General features: G+C 41.4%; 1 protein-coding gene across 10 annotated transcripts in view; it reads left to right on the top strand.

Annotated features, from left to right (window-relative positions):
- The window catches only part of FRYL (FRY like transcription coactivator), a 221,377-nt gene that overhangs the window by 90,515 nt on the left and 112,663 nt on the right, over positions 1–18,199 (top strand). For all 10 annotated transcript variants that reach the window (XM_075195462.1, XM_075195469.1, XM_075195453.1 and 7 more), the window contains one exon: positions 1,414–1,613. In XM_075195462.1, coding sequence (XP_075051563.1) covers positions 1,494–1,613 — 120 coding nt within the window. In that variant the 5' untranslated portion in view covers positions 1,414–1,493. The remainder of the gene's footprint in view (positions 1–1,413; positions 1,614–18,199) is intronic.

Below are 18,199 nucleotides of genomic sequence, written 5' to 3'. Positions count from 1 at the left end.
GCCTAGCAGCCATGTGGTGTGAGTGCTGGGGACATAACTAGACAGAGACCCAGCCTCAGGGTCTCAATGTTTTGTTTGTGGGTAAATACTAATCTCGTGAGTGAAATGTGTTACATATGTTGATGTTGGGTATTTATAGTTAGGAGGAAAAAATAAATAACGTCCCTTTTAATGAGTGTTTTAGTGAGACGCTACATCTACAGTTTACAAAATGCTCAAATATGTCATCAGAATTCAGCATCCATTTGTACATTGAAGTCTACAAACATGATTATTTATAACCAGGAGTCGTACGAGTCCATTTAAAAATATACTGTTCCATTCAGCACTTGTTACTCCCAAAAGCTGGAATGTTTTTCTTGAAGGACAACTAAAATTTAAATTTTAAGTTCGTTCATATAAAATGGATACTAATGTTCTTCACAAATATGCACAGAGTTTATCAGGATTGAAGGAAGTAAAATTAAAGTTGTGATTGTGAAGGAAGATATTTTCCAACACACAGCAGACTTCCTGTCCAATAATATCCTTGGAGGGCACTGCAGCATTCAGGCATTTCCCTATCAAAAGTGGCTGATAACTTACAACTCTGCGAGATAGCAAATATTTATACATTGGCAAATATCCAATAACTTTTGTGCTAGGCTGAGTGGCCCTTTAAAACATATTTTAACATGGCTACCGCACATGTTCCTGTGTTTGCGTGGGTTTCCTCCTGGTGCTCCGGTTTCCTCCCACACTCCAAAAACATACTGGTAGATTAATTGGCTGCTATCAAAATTGACCCTAGTCTCTGTCTGTCTGTCTGGCTCCCTCTCTGTGTGAGTGTGTGTCTATATTAGGGAATTTAGACTGTAAGCTCCAATGGGGCAGGGACAGATGTGAATGAGTTCTCTGTACAGCACTGCGGAATTAGTGGCGCTATATAAATAAATGATGATGATGTTTCATGCTTAGGAGATGATGGAAAACTGTTAACTGTTACCTTTGCAGTTACCCTAACACCTTTTGCTTAAATTAATCAGTATGTTTTATGCAGAAGATAAGAAATATGATTTTGTCCTTACTTGCCTACTCTCCCAGAATGTCTGAGGACTCCCGGAAGAGCATATACCCTCCTGGGACGAGGCGGGGCTTAATGACGCCATTAGCGTGATCAGGCCCCGCTCCATGAATCTTGGATTGAGTAATCACAATCACACAATGCACTTTAGACAAACAAGGCCGCCATTTTGAGTGCTTAACTACTATTGATGACACAAAGGTCTGTGGATTCTCTTGGTATCATTATCACTTTGTGACTATAACAGTTCTGTTGTTGTTTTGCTGGCAGAGGTTATGAGCGTGAACTAGCTGCAAGTACGTAATGACTGGACTGGTCTTCTGATGTTTGTATATTTGTTTTCTCTACAGCTTCTGTTCCAGCCAGCACTGTAAACAAGAAACGGGTCTCTCCCATCAACCCCTGCCCTTTGGAAAAGAGAGGTGTCACAATGTCAAACATTACTATTGACCCAGATGTCAAGCCCGGAGAATATGTCATCAAAAGCCTGTTTGCAGAATTCGCTGTACAAGCGGAGAAAAAAATAGAAGTTGTAATGGCTGAACCCTTGGTAAGTATTCATACTGCCTTCTTCCCACTTTAATTATGTAGCCCTTGCACACTTTAGCTCCAGAATAATAGCTCTGAGGTCAACTTCTCTATAACCCAGAGTTTTGTTTTCTGTGTTGCTAGCCAAATTATTATCATTGTTTATATAGTGGCAATCATATTATGTAGCGCTGTACAGAGAATCATTCCCATCAGCCCCTGGCCCTATTGGAGCTTACAGTTTAAATAGGTGAAGTGTGCGCAGCAACAGTGACGGAGACTGCAGGCAGCACGGTTATGTCTTACACTGAAGTTCTGCTTTATTTGTTGGCTTTTATTGATTACTGCTTTGACTTGGAGCGTGTGATAAATAACTCCATGCATGGAACAGTGATCGCACAGATAGTTGTCTGTACCTTGTGCTGTTTTCTTATTGGTCAGCAGTGTATAAAAAGGTTTATCTTTCCATATTATTATTTGTATTAGACATTTAAATTTAGCTTGTTCGCAATGACTCTTTATTTTATTGATCAGTATTAAGTCTGTTTGATTGTGGCCTTAAATTAAAAGGGGTAACACACACCCTCCTGTATAATTAAAATATATATATATATATATATATATATATAGGTGTGTGTATGTATATTAGAAGCCTTTACAAACCGCCACGTGTATTGACAGCCTTGTTACATATCACCTCTGTAACTTCCTAGATCCACTAAGGAGTACATTATTCCATGTATGAAATGTGCTTATTCAAGACCCAAAACAGCATTAGGAAAATGTCATAGAGAAGGTATTCTGAGGCTTCAGAACTAATACCGCTAATATCTGTTCATTGTCTGCTCAGTAGATGACTATTTTAAGTAGATGTTATCATATTCTTATCAAACTGTTGCCTTGTTTATATTTATTCCTTTCATCTCTGTTTTGACTATCTACAGTTTAGTATTTGAAGTGAGGACATATAATTGTATTCAGTTTTGGTACATTTATAATGTTATACATATTTTGCTGTTGTTAGTGTTATTTTACTGTACATCACAGGGATTCTACTGCACTATGACTAACCTGCTACAGTCATACTTACCAACTTTCACAAAGTTATTTCCTGGAGAGGGGCGTGACTGGAGGGAGGGGGTGGGGCGCAGCCAAACGCGTCATTTTAGCCCCGGGTGCAGGGGTCAAATAAATCTATTTTTCTATGCTTGTCTATGGTTGCCAGATGAGTTGAACAGAAATAGTGGCTATGGTGGGGCATTATCAATGAGCTATTTGTTCTGCAAAATGAATGGGTGTGGCTTTCTCTTGAGTGTGCTCTGACTTTTACTAGGAGTATTAAGTTAAATGACACATTTATGCCTTGGCTATCCCAGCACTGACTAGTAGGTCCAGTAATACAGCCCAGCACTGACTAGTGGGTCCAGTAGTACAGCCCAGCACTGACTAGTGGGTCCAATAGTACAGCCCAGCACTGACTAGTGGGTCCAGTAGTACAGCCCAGCACTGACTAGTAGGTCCAGTAGTACAGCCCAGCACTGACTAGTGGGTCCAGTAGCACAGCCCAGCACTGACTAGTGGGTCCAGTAGCACAGCCCAGCACTGACTAGTGGGTCCAGTAGCACAGCCCAGCACTGACTAGTGGGTCCAGTAGTACAGCCCAGCACTGACTAGTGGGTCCAGTAGTACAGCCCAGCACTGACTAGTGGGTCCAGTAGTACAGCCCAGCACTGACTAGTGGGTCCAGTAGTACAGCCCAGCACTGACTAGTGGGTCCAGTAGTACAGCCCAGCACTGACTAGTGGGTCCAGTAGTACAGCCCAGCACTGACTAGTGGGTCCAGTAGTACAGCCCAGCACTGACTAGTAGGTCCAGTAGTACAGCCCAGCACTGACTAGTAGGTCCAGTAGTACAGCCCAGCACTGACTAGTGGGTCCAGTAGTACAGCCCAGCAGTGACTAGTGGGTCCAGTAGCACAGCCCAGCAGTGACTAGTGGGTCCAGTAGCACAGCCCAGCACTGACTAGTGGGTCCAGTAGTACAGCCCAGCACTGACTAGTGGGTCCAGTAGTACAGCCCAGCACTGACTAGTGGGTCCAGTAGTACAGCCCAGCACTGACTAGTGGGTCCAGTAGTACAGCCCAGCACTGACTAGTGGGTCCAGTAGTACAGCCCAGCACTGACTAGTGGGTCCAGTAGCACAGCCCAGCACTGACTAGTGGGTCCAGTAGCACAGCCCAGCACTGACTAGTGGGTCCAGTAGCACAGCCCAGCAGTGACTAGTGGGTCCAGTAGTACAGGCCAGCAGTGACTAGTGGGTCCAGTAGTACAGGCCAGCAGTGACTAGTGGGTCCAGTAGTACAGGCCAGCAGTGACTAGTGGGTCCAGTAGTACAGGCCAGCAGTGACTAGTGGGTCCAGTAGTACAGCCCAGCAGTGACTAGTGGGTCCAGTAGTACAGCCCAGCACTGACTAGTGGGTCCAGTAGTACAGCCCAGCAGTGAATAGTAGGTCCAGTAGTACAGGCCAGCAGTGAATAGTAGGTCCAGTAGTACAGGCCAGCAGTGACTAGTAGGTCCAGTAGTACAGGCCAGCAGTGACTAGTAGGTCCAGTAGTACAGGCCAGCAGTGACTAGTAGGTCCAGTAGTACAGGCCAGCAGTGACTAGTAGGTCCAGTAGTACAGGCCAGCAGTGACTAGTAGGTCCAGTAGTACAGCCCAGCAGTGACTAGTAGGTCCAGTAGTACAGCCCAGCAGTGAATAGTAGGTCCAGTAGTACAGCCCAGCAGTGAATAGTAGGTCCAGTAGTACAGCCCAGCAGTGAATAGTAGGTCCAGTAGTACAGCCCAGCAGTGAATAGTTGGTCCAGTAGTACAGCCCAGCAGTGACTAGTAGGTCCAGTAGTACAGCCCAGCAGTGACTAGTGGGTCCAGTAGCACAGCCCAGCAGTGACTAGTGGGTCCAGTAGCACAGCCCAGCAGTGACTAGTGGGTCCAGTAGCACAGCCCAGCAGTGACTAGTGGGTCCAGTAGTACAGCCCAGCAGTGACTAGTGGGTCCAGTAGTACAGCCCAGCAGTGAATAGTGGGTCCAGTAGTACAGCCCAGCAGTGAATAGTGGGTCCAGTAGTACAGCCCAGCACTGACTAGTGGGTCCAGTAGTACAGGCCAGCAGTGACTAGTGGGTCCAGTAGTACAGCCCAGCAGTGACTAGTGGGTCCAGTAGCACAGCCCAGCAGTGACTAGTGGGTCCAGTAGCACAGCCCAGCACTGACTAGTGGGTCCAGTAGTACAGCCCAGCACTGACTAGTAGGTCCAGTAGTACAGCCCAGCAGTGAATAGTAGGTCCAGTAGTACAGCCCAGCAGTGAATAGTAGGTCCAGTAGTACAGCCCAGCAGTGACTAGTAGGTCCAGTAGTACAGCCCAGCAGTGACTAAGTAGGTCCAGTAGTACAGCCCAGCAGTGACTAAGTAGGTCCAGTAGTACAGCCCAGCACTGACTAGTAGGTCCAGTAGTACAGCCCAGCAGTGAATAGTAGGTCCAGTAGTACAGCCCAGCAGTGACTAGTAGGTCCAGTAGTACAGCCCAGCAGTGACTAAGTAGGTCCAGTAGTACAGCCCAGCACTGACTAGTGGGTCCAGTAGTACAGCCCAGCAGTGAATAGTGGGTCCAGTAGTACAGCCCAGCACTGACTAGTAGGTCCAGTAGTACAGGCCAACAGTGACTAGTAGGTCCAGTAGTACAGCCCAGCAGTGACTAGTAGGTTCAGTAGTACAGGCCAACAGTGACTAGAAGGTCCAGTAGTACAGCCCAGCAGTGACTAGTAGGTCCAGTAGTACAGCCCAGCAGTGACTAGTAGGTCCAGTAGTACAGCCCAGCAGTGACTAGTAGGTCCAGTAGTACAGCCCAGCACTGACTAGTAGGTCCAGTAGTACAGGCCAGAAATGGCTAGCAGCAAGGTGAATACATGCTTAAAAAAATTGTATGCATGTGCTTGGTACATTTTACTGTACAGTAGGATAATCCAGTGACATGCCAACACCATCAGTCTCTTTAGTATATTGCCTTCCTTAAAGGAACCTCCTTAACAAGGGAGTGTTATTTAATGACAAACAGTAACTAATCTATCACTAAAGACATAGTCAATTGTGGTAATAACTGTTTTATTCATTAAGTGACAATAGTTGTAATTAGTTCCTCACATTTATGTATATTTTATAATCATTGACTTCTCAACAAATTGAGAGACTGTATAACCTTAACCTTGATAATCATCTTTAAATGTAATTAGTTCTCTCTAAGTAGTGAGTTATAGCTACACAAGTAATATTATGAAATTTTAATGCAATTCATCAGCCTTTTTGGACACATAAGGTTGTCTAAGACTATAAGCACTATGACATGTGCATTTTGTCATTCGTGTCAGTGCTATGTTTCCCCAGTTTGTGGTAAACACTGTGATGAGGCAGAATGTAGTTTTCCAATGAACAGAGGTGGCCATGTCTACCTGGATGAGAAGGATTACTATTGTTGCAGATAGTTTCCAGGGACAATACCAGGTTTTGTGATTTGCTCCTGGGCATTTTTGTCCCTAGAATTGTCCTTACTGACAAATGCACAGTAACATTTAGATTTGTTACTTCCTCTTAGTGCTATTCTAACTCACTGCCTGGTTTATACAAGTTGATTTCTACTAATGAGGAGTATTCAGAATACAAAAAACATGTTGTTATCATATTGAGGAGACATGACATGGTGGAAATTGGAAAGTTCCAAGGTGCACAGATACCGTGTCACATGGAACGGGCTGAGATGGGCTGAGCTCAGACACAAGGTGCCCTAGAAACTATTCGAAGATGTTGGCAACTATTTATTATATGGGTTAGAAGAGGTAGCCCAGGACAGGCTGTGATAATACAGAAGACTACATACAAAGGCCTGCAGATCCACACTTGTTCAAGTGCACGAAATCTGAGATTTTGGCAACATGGAATGTGGCATGAAGCTTGATATTGTGATGTGGAGCCGCACATAGTCCTGGATTATAAATGTATAACCAATGTCATTATGAACAGGAAGTGTTGAGTTACTATATAGAAAGCATGAACTGGAGCAGTGTGAGTGCAATTAAGAGCCAATTGTAAAGCGCTACGGAATATGTTGGCGCTATATAAATAAATGATGATGATGATGATGAAGAGCTATGATAAGGTACACATCCATTTGAACATATGATTTTGGACGGATTGATGAGGGAGCATGTTTTACACCTAATACCTGAAATGCACAGCTCAGACATTGGTAGTTACTGAGGCTGTTGGATACCTTTATTCACCCTTTCAACCCCCTCCCTCACCGCCACCTCTAACCAAGCTTTCCCATCATGCATCCTGCTCCTCCTTGAGCCATTCTCTTGTTAACCTCTGCTGCTTGGCTGTCAATTACCCTTCAGTCAGACATAGCATTTAAAGATACTTCTGGTTACTAGCCCCACTAGCAACCCTGCCAGTACTTTGTTCAGAGTATGTAAATGCCAATACACATTGTTCCACTCCTTCAACCAAGACCTAGCTGTAACTGCAGGTGCTGGGTAGTGTGTGTCAGTGAGTGCCTGTAATGAAACTGTCGTTTTTGAAACTGTGCGACTGTCTCTGAATTTTAGTTTAAAAATAGAATTGTCTGGTTAAACCATACTTACCAACTTTACAATGTTGGTATCCGGGAGCCTGCGGGGGAGGTGGGCGTCATGGGGGGGCGGGCCTCCAAAATCCGTGTCATTTTGGACCCGCCCCCATGACGTCATGACGCAAAATGCGTCATTTGACAGAGGGGGCGGGGCCAAACGCCGCGATTCACCAGGAATCGCGGCGTTTGTGACCTAATTCTGCCCACTTCACTAGGAAGTGGGCAGATCCGGGATTTTGCCACACTCGCCCGGGAGTCCGGGAGACTCTCTCAAAATGCGGGAGTCTCCCGGACATTCCGGGAGAGTTGGCAAGTATGGGTTAAACACCACAGAGTTTTGTACTGAGACCAATGCTTCCTGCTTTTGTAATACTTCTTTAAAGTGCATCTTTAGAGACAAAAAAATGCATAAAATGGGCAAAAAAATGACCCTAATTCTCCATAATTTTACCCAATTAGTGCAACTCCAAATATTTACCCCATATTTTGTTTGACCAGTCCTCTTAATTATATCAGTAACAGATATGTTTTCTTTGACACAGTGGTATATTCTAGTATTTCTTGAATTCCCCTTTGCCAGTACTATTCAAGTATTCAAGAAACAGTATATTGATGTTGGTCACAGTATTGATCATTGTGGCGGAGTGGTTAGCATTGTTGTCTCACAGCATTGAGGCCGTGGGTTTGATTCCAACCAGGATTCTAGCTGTGGTTTAGTTTGTATATTCCCCCTGTGTATGTGTGGGTTTCCTCTGGGTGCTTCGGTTTCTTTCCATAGTCCAAAAACATATTGGTAGTATTTTATTGCTGTATGTTTCACAGCTGACTTTTTCACAAAAGAAAAAGGTTTAACTTTATGGTGTATGTTTACTAAACTGCGGCTGTGAAAAAGTGGAGGTGTTGCCTATAGCAACCAGTCAGATTCTAGCTGCAATTTATTTAGTACATTCTACAAAATGACAGCTAGAATCTGATTGGTTGCTATAGGCAACACCTCCACTTTTTCAAACCTGCAGTTTAGTAAATATACCCCTATTTGTTGATGTGACACTTTGGAGCTTAGTCACCCATAACACTTGTTTGCTTTTTTAATTATTCCTTTTATTCGTGTAGTAAAATGTAATGGATCTAGCTTCATAGTCTTATTTTATTACGTGTGTGTATGTATGTGTGTGTGTATATATATATATATATATATATATATATATATATATATATATATATATATATATGTGTGTGTATATATGTATATCTATAATATAAATGCTTAGTGGTGTGTGTGTGTGTGTAAAAAATAAAACCAAGCTGCAGCGCCACCTGCTGGGCGGAGTTATTCACTGACCTACTAAATTCTTAGTGTGTGTGGGAAAAAAAATTCAGAAAGGGCTGAAATTTGGTATACTGAGATTTTGTTAATTTAATTGTTAAAAGTGTTTATAAATATTTTAAAAAAATATATATATATTTCTTGAAGGAAAAGTGACAGTTGGGAGTGGTTGGTGGTTGCCGGGGGTGACAGTGGGGAGTGGTTGGTGGTTGAGGCCTGGGCTATGGCCCAAATGCATGACAAGAGCCTTTTTAACACCTTAAGTAGCTTGATTTGACTAGAATGCATGAGTATCATGCACGGGTTAACTTGTGTGTGTGTGTGTGTGTGTGTGTGTGTGTGTGTGTATGTGTGTGTATATATATATATATATATATATATATATATATATATATATATATATATATATATATATATATATATATATATATATATATATATATATATATATATATATTGTGTATGTATGTATATTATGAGAGAGAAAGAGATTTATTTTCATTCTTACCCTTACTCTTTCCTTCCCCTCCCTATATGTGCCCTTTTCCATGTGTTTCTTTATATTGGTAGGTTAATTGGCTTCTCACAGAAATGGATCCATGTGCGTGTGCGAGATAGGGAAATTAGACTGTAAGCTCCAATGGGCAGGGACTGATGTAATTTATTTATTGTTCTCTGGAAACCTCTGCATAATTTGGTGGTGTTATGCAAATAAATAATAATAAATTGCCTTTTTTATGTTGTAGATATTTCTTCTCTTGATCTTTCACTCTGTAGGAGACTGTTCTAATTTCTTCATTAATCTATTAACAGTGGTGGAAGATATAAATCCTCATGGATAAAAGTTTTGATCCTTTCAAAAACAATAGCTTTTTAATATCCTGATCAATTAACTCCTTTTTTGAAGTATAGATGTGGAGACTGTGACCTTTCACAGAGAAGTAGTTTATATTATTTGTATGGAGCACCTGCTTGGCTTTATTGCATAGTGACTCCACTTGTATAAAGAATACTTGTCAGTAATCTGGATATAAAAGAGCTTTTTATTTGACATCCAGGTGGCTTGTTAAGAAATCCTTTCATAAGTGCGAGGCAGGTGTCTGGTCTTATACACGAAAACCTCCATTGTTTGTTCTGTACAATGACACCACAACAAGATTAGTGATGTGGATAGAGACTGGCTAAAATTCGCTGCAGGGCTGATTTGTACAGAGCTGTATCTCCAGAAATGCTTTAATAGTCTGCATTTAACGTTGTAGGTAACGTTCGCATAAGAGGAGAATATATTCAAGGCACTGGTACCCGCACACCCTGCCTGGGATCCTAAGCTCTCTTACCGTTAGGGTAGCGTAGCCCTTACTTGCGTGCTATACCAATCCAGATTTCAGTTCCCTCTTCCATGTTCAACTTATTCTTGGAATGGAGCTAAGTTGCAGTGTCTCCCTGCTTTTGGCAGGCTTATTCCAGCAGTTCATCCAAGGTTTCTTTTTAGCTTTTGCTCCCAATGTCTGTAAACTTTCTATTGATGCTAAGGTGAAGTGGAGTGGGACTGTGGTTTTCATTTCTATCTCTCTCTCCTCCTCTTCCCCTCTGCCTCATTACTGGGTGCCCATTGGTTCCATGAGGCCACCTGTAGCTCCAGTGGTCCCTATACAGAGATGAGCCAGGATTTACTCCTGGGGGTAAATGTATCAATCTGTGCACTCTGAAAGTCGTCGATATTCGGCAGATTTAAAACGGCAATGTGTTCACAGGCAAATTTTGCCTGTAAAGACATATGTCTGGCTATAGACATACGCCTGGCTATATACATATGTCTGATTGACAGGTTGAAAAACTATGACAATATCAAGTTATATAATCAGTAGGTTTTCACCCCTTTATTTAAGACTAATAATTTAATTTCATGGATAGAATATCATGAAAAAGAAGTTTAAAGAAAGGTTGACTTGAGTTCTGTGGTGTCTACAAACCCACTGTTTTATAGTAGAAACAGTTTTGCACAAGTTAACTTTTGTGCAATGTGTGTGTGTGTATATATGTATGTGTGTGTGTGCGTATATATATATATATATATATATATATATATATATATATATATATATATATATATATATATATAGCGCCAATTAGAGCATACATATATTGCTGAGCTGCAGGACAGCAGTTCAGGGGTTAATCACCCATTTCTGTATAATGAATGCGGACTGCTGGAGAACAGGTGTAACGGACCCTGTTCAGCACAAGTATGTGCCCCCTTAAGATTCCCGCTGCTCCCACTGAGCCAGTTTATCAGAGGCGGTGACCTCGAGCTGCGGATGGCTCAAGTGTGAGGAGAACAGCTGACATGAGCATCAGACAGAGGCAGTACGAGGAGTGGGACAATGAAACCAGGCAAGAGCAAGAGGATGACAGACTAGTCTGAGAAGACATGACAATCAGACAACGGAAGCAAAGGGAAAGGTTATTGCGCTCTAGTAAAGAGTGGGCCTGTGTAAGTGGAGCTAATAGAAAGGAATACGGGATAAACAAAGAACAGAGTAACATTGAGAAGAACAGCACTAAGTGAATTAAAGAGTTAGTGTAGAAAAAAAGAGAGAGTGTAGAGTTGTCAATAATTAAAATGCATTCAGTCAGTAAGCCAATCGATAAATATTAGTCAGTAGAATACATTTATATAGTAAGTCGGTAAGATACATTTTATTGTATAGTTATAATGAGAATCGAACAGACCCAAGTAAGTGGTAAAGAAGGGTCAGATGGAAGAGAGATGGAAGATAGATAAGGCAAGCTAGAGAAGAGGACAGGGACAGATAGAAAAGAGTAAGGCTGGGTACAAACGACACATCCCGATCAGCTTGCCAATGTAAGTGTACACACTGTACACAATTTACCTACAGATCTGTGCTCTTCATCTGTCATAACCATTGACCCTTCACTTAACTTATAGGGGGGAATTCAGTGACAGCGTTACTCGTGAGAATAACGCAGCCTGCGCACTATTACCATTAGTACTGTAATTTTAAAGCAGATTTCTGCTCGCGGCTCTGTGCTGCAAGCAAAAATCAGCATTGAAATGACCATACTACTGGTAATAATGCGCACTATTCTCATGAGTAACGCTGTCCATTGAATTACCGTCATAGAGTGAGACCACTGAGCCAGGAGATGCACGCAGACGTAGAAGTAGTAATGAGTGACACTAATGGTTTCTGTAAAGTGTTCTTTTGCTGCTTTTCCAGGCACCGCCATGTGGTCCACAGCTCTACTCTGCACTGGGAGGTAATATAGGTTTAGTACGTAACAACATAATGTTCATTTATTACCAAGACTAATAACGCAGTAACAAAAGTATCATGATCTGCCTAATGTTACACATATACTGTACTTGTGTGCGGATGCTGGCGGGACCAGTGTATTTTTTAAGGGGGTAATCTATTAAATCACATATCTTTCGTTATATTTGGTGAATCTGTGTTTGCCGCCTCCTGTTAATTAGGTGTAACCATATTTGTTATTTTTACCTCCTGGGCATGGATGGACAGGATGCTGGCAAGCATAGATCCTCCGAGATAGCATAAATTATATGACTCCGACATTGGAGCTTGATAAAATGTTATCTGTCTGACAAAGTATATATGTATGATACATTGTATGTCAAGTTTACTTTTCGATTGAGACCTGTCATCTCCTGCCTACAAACCTAACATAATTAACCAGTTCTCTCCAAGCACCTGCATCCAAGTCATTGTAATTAAATGAGTTCACAAAGGTCTGGGTGTGTGCTAACATCAAATGGTTAATGGAGTAGAAATGACAGAGCGCTACTATGCTGTCAGCGGCAATCACCAGTAAAACTATTATAAGATGGGGAAATAGAGACTAACCTATCAATGTTACTGAATGAAATGTGTGGCAGTCTTTGAATAGATATTACAGTCCGTTCAGTTACAACTGTGTCGTCTGTATTACATAAAGTTTCTTTACTGGAATGCAAATGATGTCTTAAAATCAATTATTTGTCTAAATACACACATCCATTGATACCACGCGGCGGTCTGCGTAAATCTGCATGATAATCTGCAGCTTGGTAATTATACTGTTAGTGAGCAGACAAACATTGAGTCCAAACGGCAGTCTGTATAAACTGATAGGGCATCTTGCTGGGTCTGAAGGAGGATACACGAGAGGTGGTGACACGCACATGCACACACATGTTCATACAGTGACAGGTGAGTGCTGCTTCATAGCTTGTCTGATTGGCCTGATAATCTGCTGAAAACACTGTAGTGTGTACCCAGCCTAAGATCCAAACAGCAGGACTTGGAGGGAAAGGGTGATCCAGAGCAGCAGACATGTTTCAGAACCACTCCAGTTCAAGGCAGCAAGGCACACCTACAGACAGACACTACCTAACATAAAGTTTTTGTATACACACCGTCCAGGTGCATAGGAAGCTACTGACATTTAAGGCGTACTTTGCGACTTTTCAAAACTCTCTCTTGCGAGATCCTGGTGAAGAAGTCATGTGACATGAGGTAGCCCCACCCCTTGCTAGGAAATGGCAATAATATTGTAATTTCATAGCAGGGGGCGTGGCTTAACAACGTGCAATTGCATCATTGAGCCCCACCTCAGTCACGTCTGGGAGGAGGCCTACACTTCCGGGAGTCCAGGAGGGCTCTCAGAAAGTTCTGGAAGAGTAGGCAAGTATGAGTTGTTGTGTGACTGATCACACAGCTCACTAAGGGGCCTATTTATCAAACTATTCCCCCCTTGTAAAGTCCCGAAAACAAAGTTTTCGGGGCTTTACCGGTAAAATCATTATGTATGAAGCTATGATCGCAGCAGATATCGGAGATATCTGCTGCTTTGCACCTATTAGCGTTTATCTGAGCGCTCCCCATAACAATGTATGGGGAGCGCTCAGTACCGCTATGTATCAAAGTCTGCCAATTGAAATCTTTCTCATTTCATTCATGAAAATGTACGGCATCTGAAGCTGGCGCCATCTGAAGCTGGCGCCATCTGAAGCTGGCGCCATCTGAAGCTCACTTTTCATAAGTGAAAGTTTTCTTACCTGTCAGCTCAGCAGAGCTGGACGGAGTCTGTGTGGATAGGTTGAGGGATCACATGTGATCCTCACAGTCACATGTCAGAGGTCACAGGAGTTCACAGTTCTTATTACTGCTGCCGAGAGACACATTACCTCTGCTGTTACCATTGCTATTAACTGCAAGTATAGATAATGTAAGTAATTAAAGTATTCATTTAGTTATTTTTTTGTTATTGTTCCAGCCCTTTATTAATTTTTTTTTACCATAAAATATACCAATCTAGTAGTTTAATGTACATTTAATTAACCATAAATATTGTTTTTTATCAATTAAATAATGTGAGTCCTGTCTCATTTGTTTTTGGGTGCACTTTGCCGTTAACCACTGAAATGTGTAGTGATTGTTTTATCAATTAAGTCTGCGCATGGGCAGTAAACAAAACACACAGAAGAGAAGATCACCGCAGCTCTCCGGAAGGAGATAAGACTGCGATACCCTGGTGAGTCACTTCTCAGGGACAGCAGGTTATCGGCACTGCTGTCCCTGAGATTTTTTTTAATACATAGCCGTTACTTTTCAATCCTTATCAAGGAGATAAGGATTGAAAAGTTTCAACTGAAAAAAACGAAGGGTCATAAATAGACCCCTAAATACTTTAACCTTTGCATTCTAGCTGGATCAATATGCAATATGATGTAGCACTTACCCTTGTTTATCAAACCATTGTCCCATAGATTGTAAGCTTGCGAGCAGGGCTCTCTTACCTCTCTGTCTGTATGTATTACCCAGTATTGTTTTATTACTGTTTGTTCCCAATTGTAAAGCGCTACAGCAGGCCTGTCCAACCTGCGGCCCTCCAGCTGTTGTGAAACTATAAGTCCCAGCATGCTCTTCCAGCTATCAACAGGTTGTCTACTGGCAAAGCATGCTGGGGCTTGTAGTTTCACAACATCTGGAGGGCCACAGGTTGGACAGGCCTCCGCTACAGAATCTGCTGGCGTTATATAAATAAATGATGATGATGATGATGATTTAAGGACAGCAAGTTAGATAACATAGCAGATAAACTGTCCAAAGTCATTAACTAAGACAATGAAGATCAATTTGGCATCCACAAATGAAAAGCAGTAAAAAGTAGCAAAATAAGAATGGACATTCTAACCGCTAAGAAAGAAAAAGTACATTTTCAGTAAGACTATTAGAGAAGAACATATCAAGGTTATAAGTACCTATTTTATACTTTCTTTGTATCAAATCTATTAGATAATAGTATACAGTAGAAAAACTGAGTTGAAGTAACCAGTTAGCATTCGATGAATTGGCTAATAATCACTTATTTTCTACTTTAACTTTTTATATAGTAGTTATTGGGGAATGCTTACTGTTTTTAGTAAACATGCCTCTGTGTATTTTGCCTGCAAACTAACACTCCCTTGTGCACCAAACTACCCCCATCATTATTCATATGTCCCCTAATAAAAAGCATCCAAAAAGTACATTTTGTGTGGCCTCACCTCTCTCTCTGTTGGGATCAACGGTATTCCCCCTCTAAAGATATAAAGCCAGAGAGGCCCGCAGGCCAGCATCTGACCACAGAACTTGGAATTATCACACGTTACATAGCTCAGTGGTTTCAACTTTGCAACCCTTTTTTTTTTTTTTTATTGTACTTTGTCATGTACATATGCAGCATTGCAGTAGTGAGTGCAATGTGGTTTTTTTAAGACCCTAGGGGTGAGCTCTCACTACAGTCAGTTAAAGGCACTTTGGCACAAATGATGACTAATTTGAGGTTAAATACTTTTTTTTAGATGTCCTGATCTAGCCACACCCCCAAATATATCAGTCCTACTCCATTCAGTAGGCTATAATTTATGTATTATAGTTTGCATAACACCACCATATTATAAAGTGATATCCAGAGAATATTGAATCGGTCACATCCCCATTGGAGCTTACAGTCTAAATTCGCTACTCTACACACTCTAGGGTTCCTCTTGTGACACCCTGCTAGTATGTTATTGGACTACAAGCGGAAACTGGAGCACCCGAGGCAAACCCATGCAAATGTGGGGAGAACATACTAACTGCACGCAGTTAGTGTTCTGATTATAAGCAAACCCATGGTCCCAGCACTGTGAGACAGCAATACTAACCACTGTGCCACCACACCACTCATTTAGCTGTATTGTTATGGATTATTGCACATGAATAAAGTTGCGAGCAAGGTTTTGGGAGGAGAGAAGGGATTTTAATTGGCACATGCAAAAGCTTTTTCATTTACCTTACTGTGCAAGGTAACCTACCGACACGTTTATTGTAAGTTTAGTTACTGTGACATAAACGTATTTGCCAACATTTTTAAATATTTTCATGTTTGCACTTTACTGCTGAGCCCATGCATCCAGACAGGTTACGTCCCCCACCTCGGTTACATGCTGTATTGTCTCCGAGAAACTCTTAGGAAAAATTCATACTGAATTTGATGATGATATACATTATGTTCCACTATTACCTTATAAATCCTAGAGCAGGCCTGTCCAACCTGCGGCCCTCCAGATGTTGTGAAACTACAAGTCCCAGCATGCCCTTCCAGCTACCAACAGGTTGTCTACTGGCAAAGCATGCTGAGGCTTGTAGTTTCACAACACCTGGAGGGCCACAGGTTGGACAGGCCTGTCCTAGAGCAAATAGATGGGCCTAACATTCAGAAATAGAGCTATTTATTGCACAGTTGATAAGTACTGGAAAGTAGGGATATTTACAGGGACAAATCTTTGAAACCTGGGACTTTCCCTAGAAATTAGGGACAACTATGTATGAATGTTTAATTTACTATCATAGTTAAGTTGTAGAAATTCAATAAAAAAGGAAAAAGAAAATAGGGTTAGTGTGGCTATAAGACAATCTCTCCCAATAGCCTGATCACCTGACTCTAAATCGTTCCTGCTATTGAAGAAAAACTAAACAAACCAATATTTCTGCTGTCAGTTTATCTGCAGGTTCTCATAGGACTTTACTGTTTGCACTTCATCCATATCATTCTTTACTTTCATCTAGATTTACAAAGCTGCCTTTTATCTAGGAGTCTTGTTAAAAAAGAAATATATAACCTGCTGCTCTTATTGCTGTAATAAACATATTATTGGATCTAAAGTTTAATTTTTACTGTCTAGCTTGTAACACTATCTTTATGCACGTTTTAGTATTCTTTCCCTATCTCCTTACTAGATTTTAAGACTCTTAGGGGTAAATTTACTAAATGTCATGTTCGGTGCTTTGAGGCTGGATGCCTGGAGATGAGTGGCGGATTGAAAACCACTATGCCGCCAGGGGTTTAGTCAAATCTGCGTTAAAAAACACCATAAAAAGATAATTGTGATGTGCAGGCTCTGAGGTAATGTGCGCAGAGGGCCTTCCGAACAGTCCCCGAGGCACACTGTGGCGATAACGCCTCAATTTTACTTATACAGAATTCCCCTAAATAACATTTCTCCTTTACAGAACAGCCACACCACCACCTAGATGGTTATCCATGGCAGCCTATAACCCATGGGTGTCAACACCAAGAGATTCAAACACCCAATGGCAATCTCTTTACTCGCAGGCAGTTTGAGCTTCCCTACGCTGCCTCTACTAATGGGTTCAGTTTACCCGGTTCATATCCCTGATATTCAGTGGTAGTGATCAGCATTCATATAACTCTCTGTTGGTTGTCTGGTCATGTAAAAAGTAAAAGCTTTAGGAGGAGGGAAGGGTTATAAAAGAAGTGTTAGGACATAGGATATGCTGTTATACAAATTAGTTAGACTTTAAGAATAATTAACTGTTTTTCATCATCTACAATGTTATTGAAAATATACTGAATTATGCACAATCCTTTATGAGCCTTAAAACACAAGCATCCTGTAAGATTCACAAATACAAGTAGAAGATCACACCTGGTGACACCTTATGTCCGTAGGTAGTTACAAGTTATAAGCATTTTAGGCTATGAATGGCTCTCTTCAGTGCCAATCCAAACAAAGACTTTGTGTTGGACGTGTGTTGTACAAAGACGTTGCTTGTTCATTGAATCTTTATCTCGAATGTCTTCACTATTGATAAGCTTTTGAAATGTACAATATAATCTTTTATAAATAAATAAAAAAATATAGCATTGCATCTTATCAATAACCTAGAACAAATAAAAAAAAAAGTTATCTCAAAAGCTGCTGTAAAAGGAAATGACCAAACTAATACTCAAGACTTAAATACAGCACTAGGTAGATATTGATATCCGTATTAAAACAATCACACACAATCAACATAATTTTATAAATTAACCCCTAAAACCAAAACATTAAAAAATGGTAGTTGTTAATTATACTGGTGCTGCTGTACTCGAAACGTAGAAACTGCTCTGACTTGAGCTTCTCCCACCTGTCATTGCGGGATTTGGTCATGTGCTTCATGAGTGAGCGGGGAGACACTGGCGCAGGGCACAAGGCATTATCCACCACAGCTCATCCAAGTGTGCGGCACACATACATTAAATGCCTA

The sequence above is a fragment of the Mixophyes fleayi genome, chromosome 1 (genome assembly GCF_038048845.1).
Source record: "Mixophyes fleayi isolate aMixFle1 chromosome 1, aMixFle1.hap1, whole genome shotgun sequence".
Lineage (NCBI taxonomy): Eukaryota > Metazoa > Chordata > Amphibia > Anura > Limnodynastidae > Mixophyes > Mixophyes fleayi.
The sequence above is the reverse complement of the archived record's forward strand: the minus strand, read 5'-3'. Positions and strand labels throughout refer to the sequence as shown.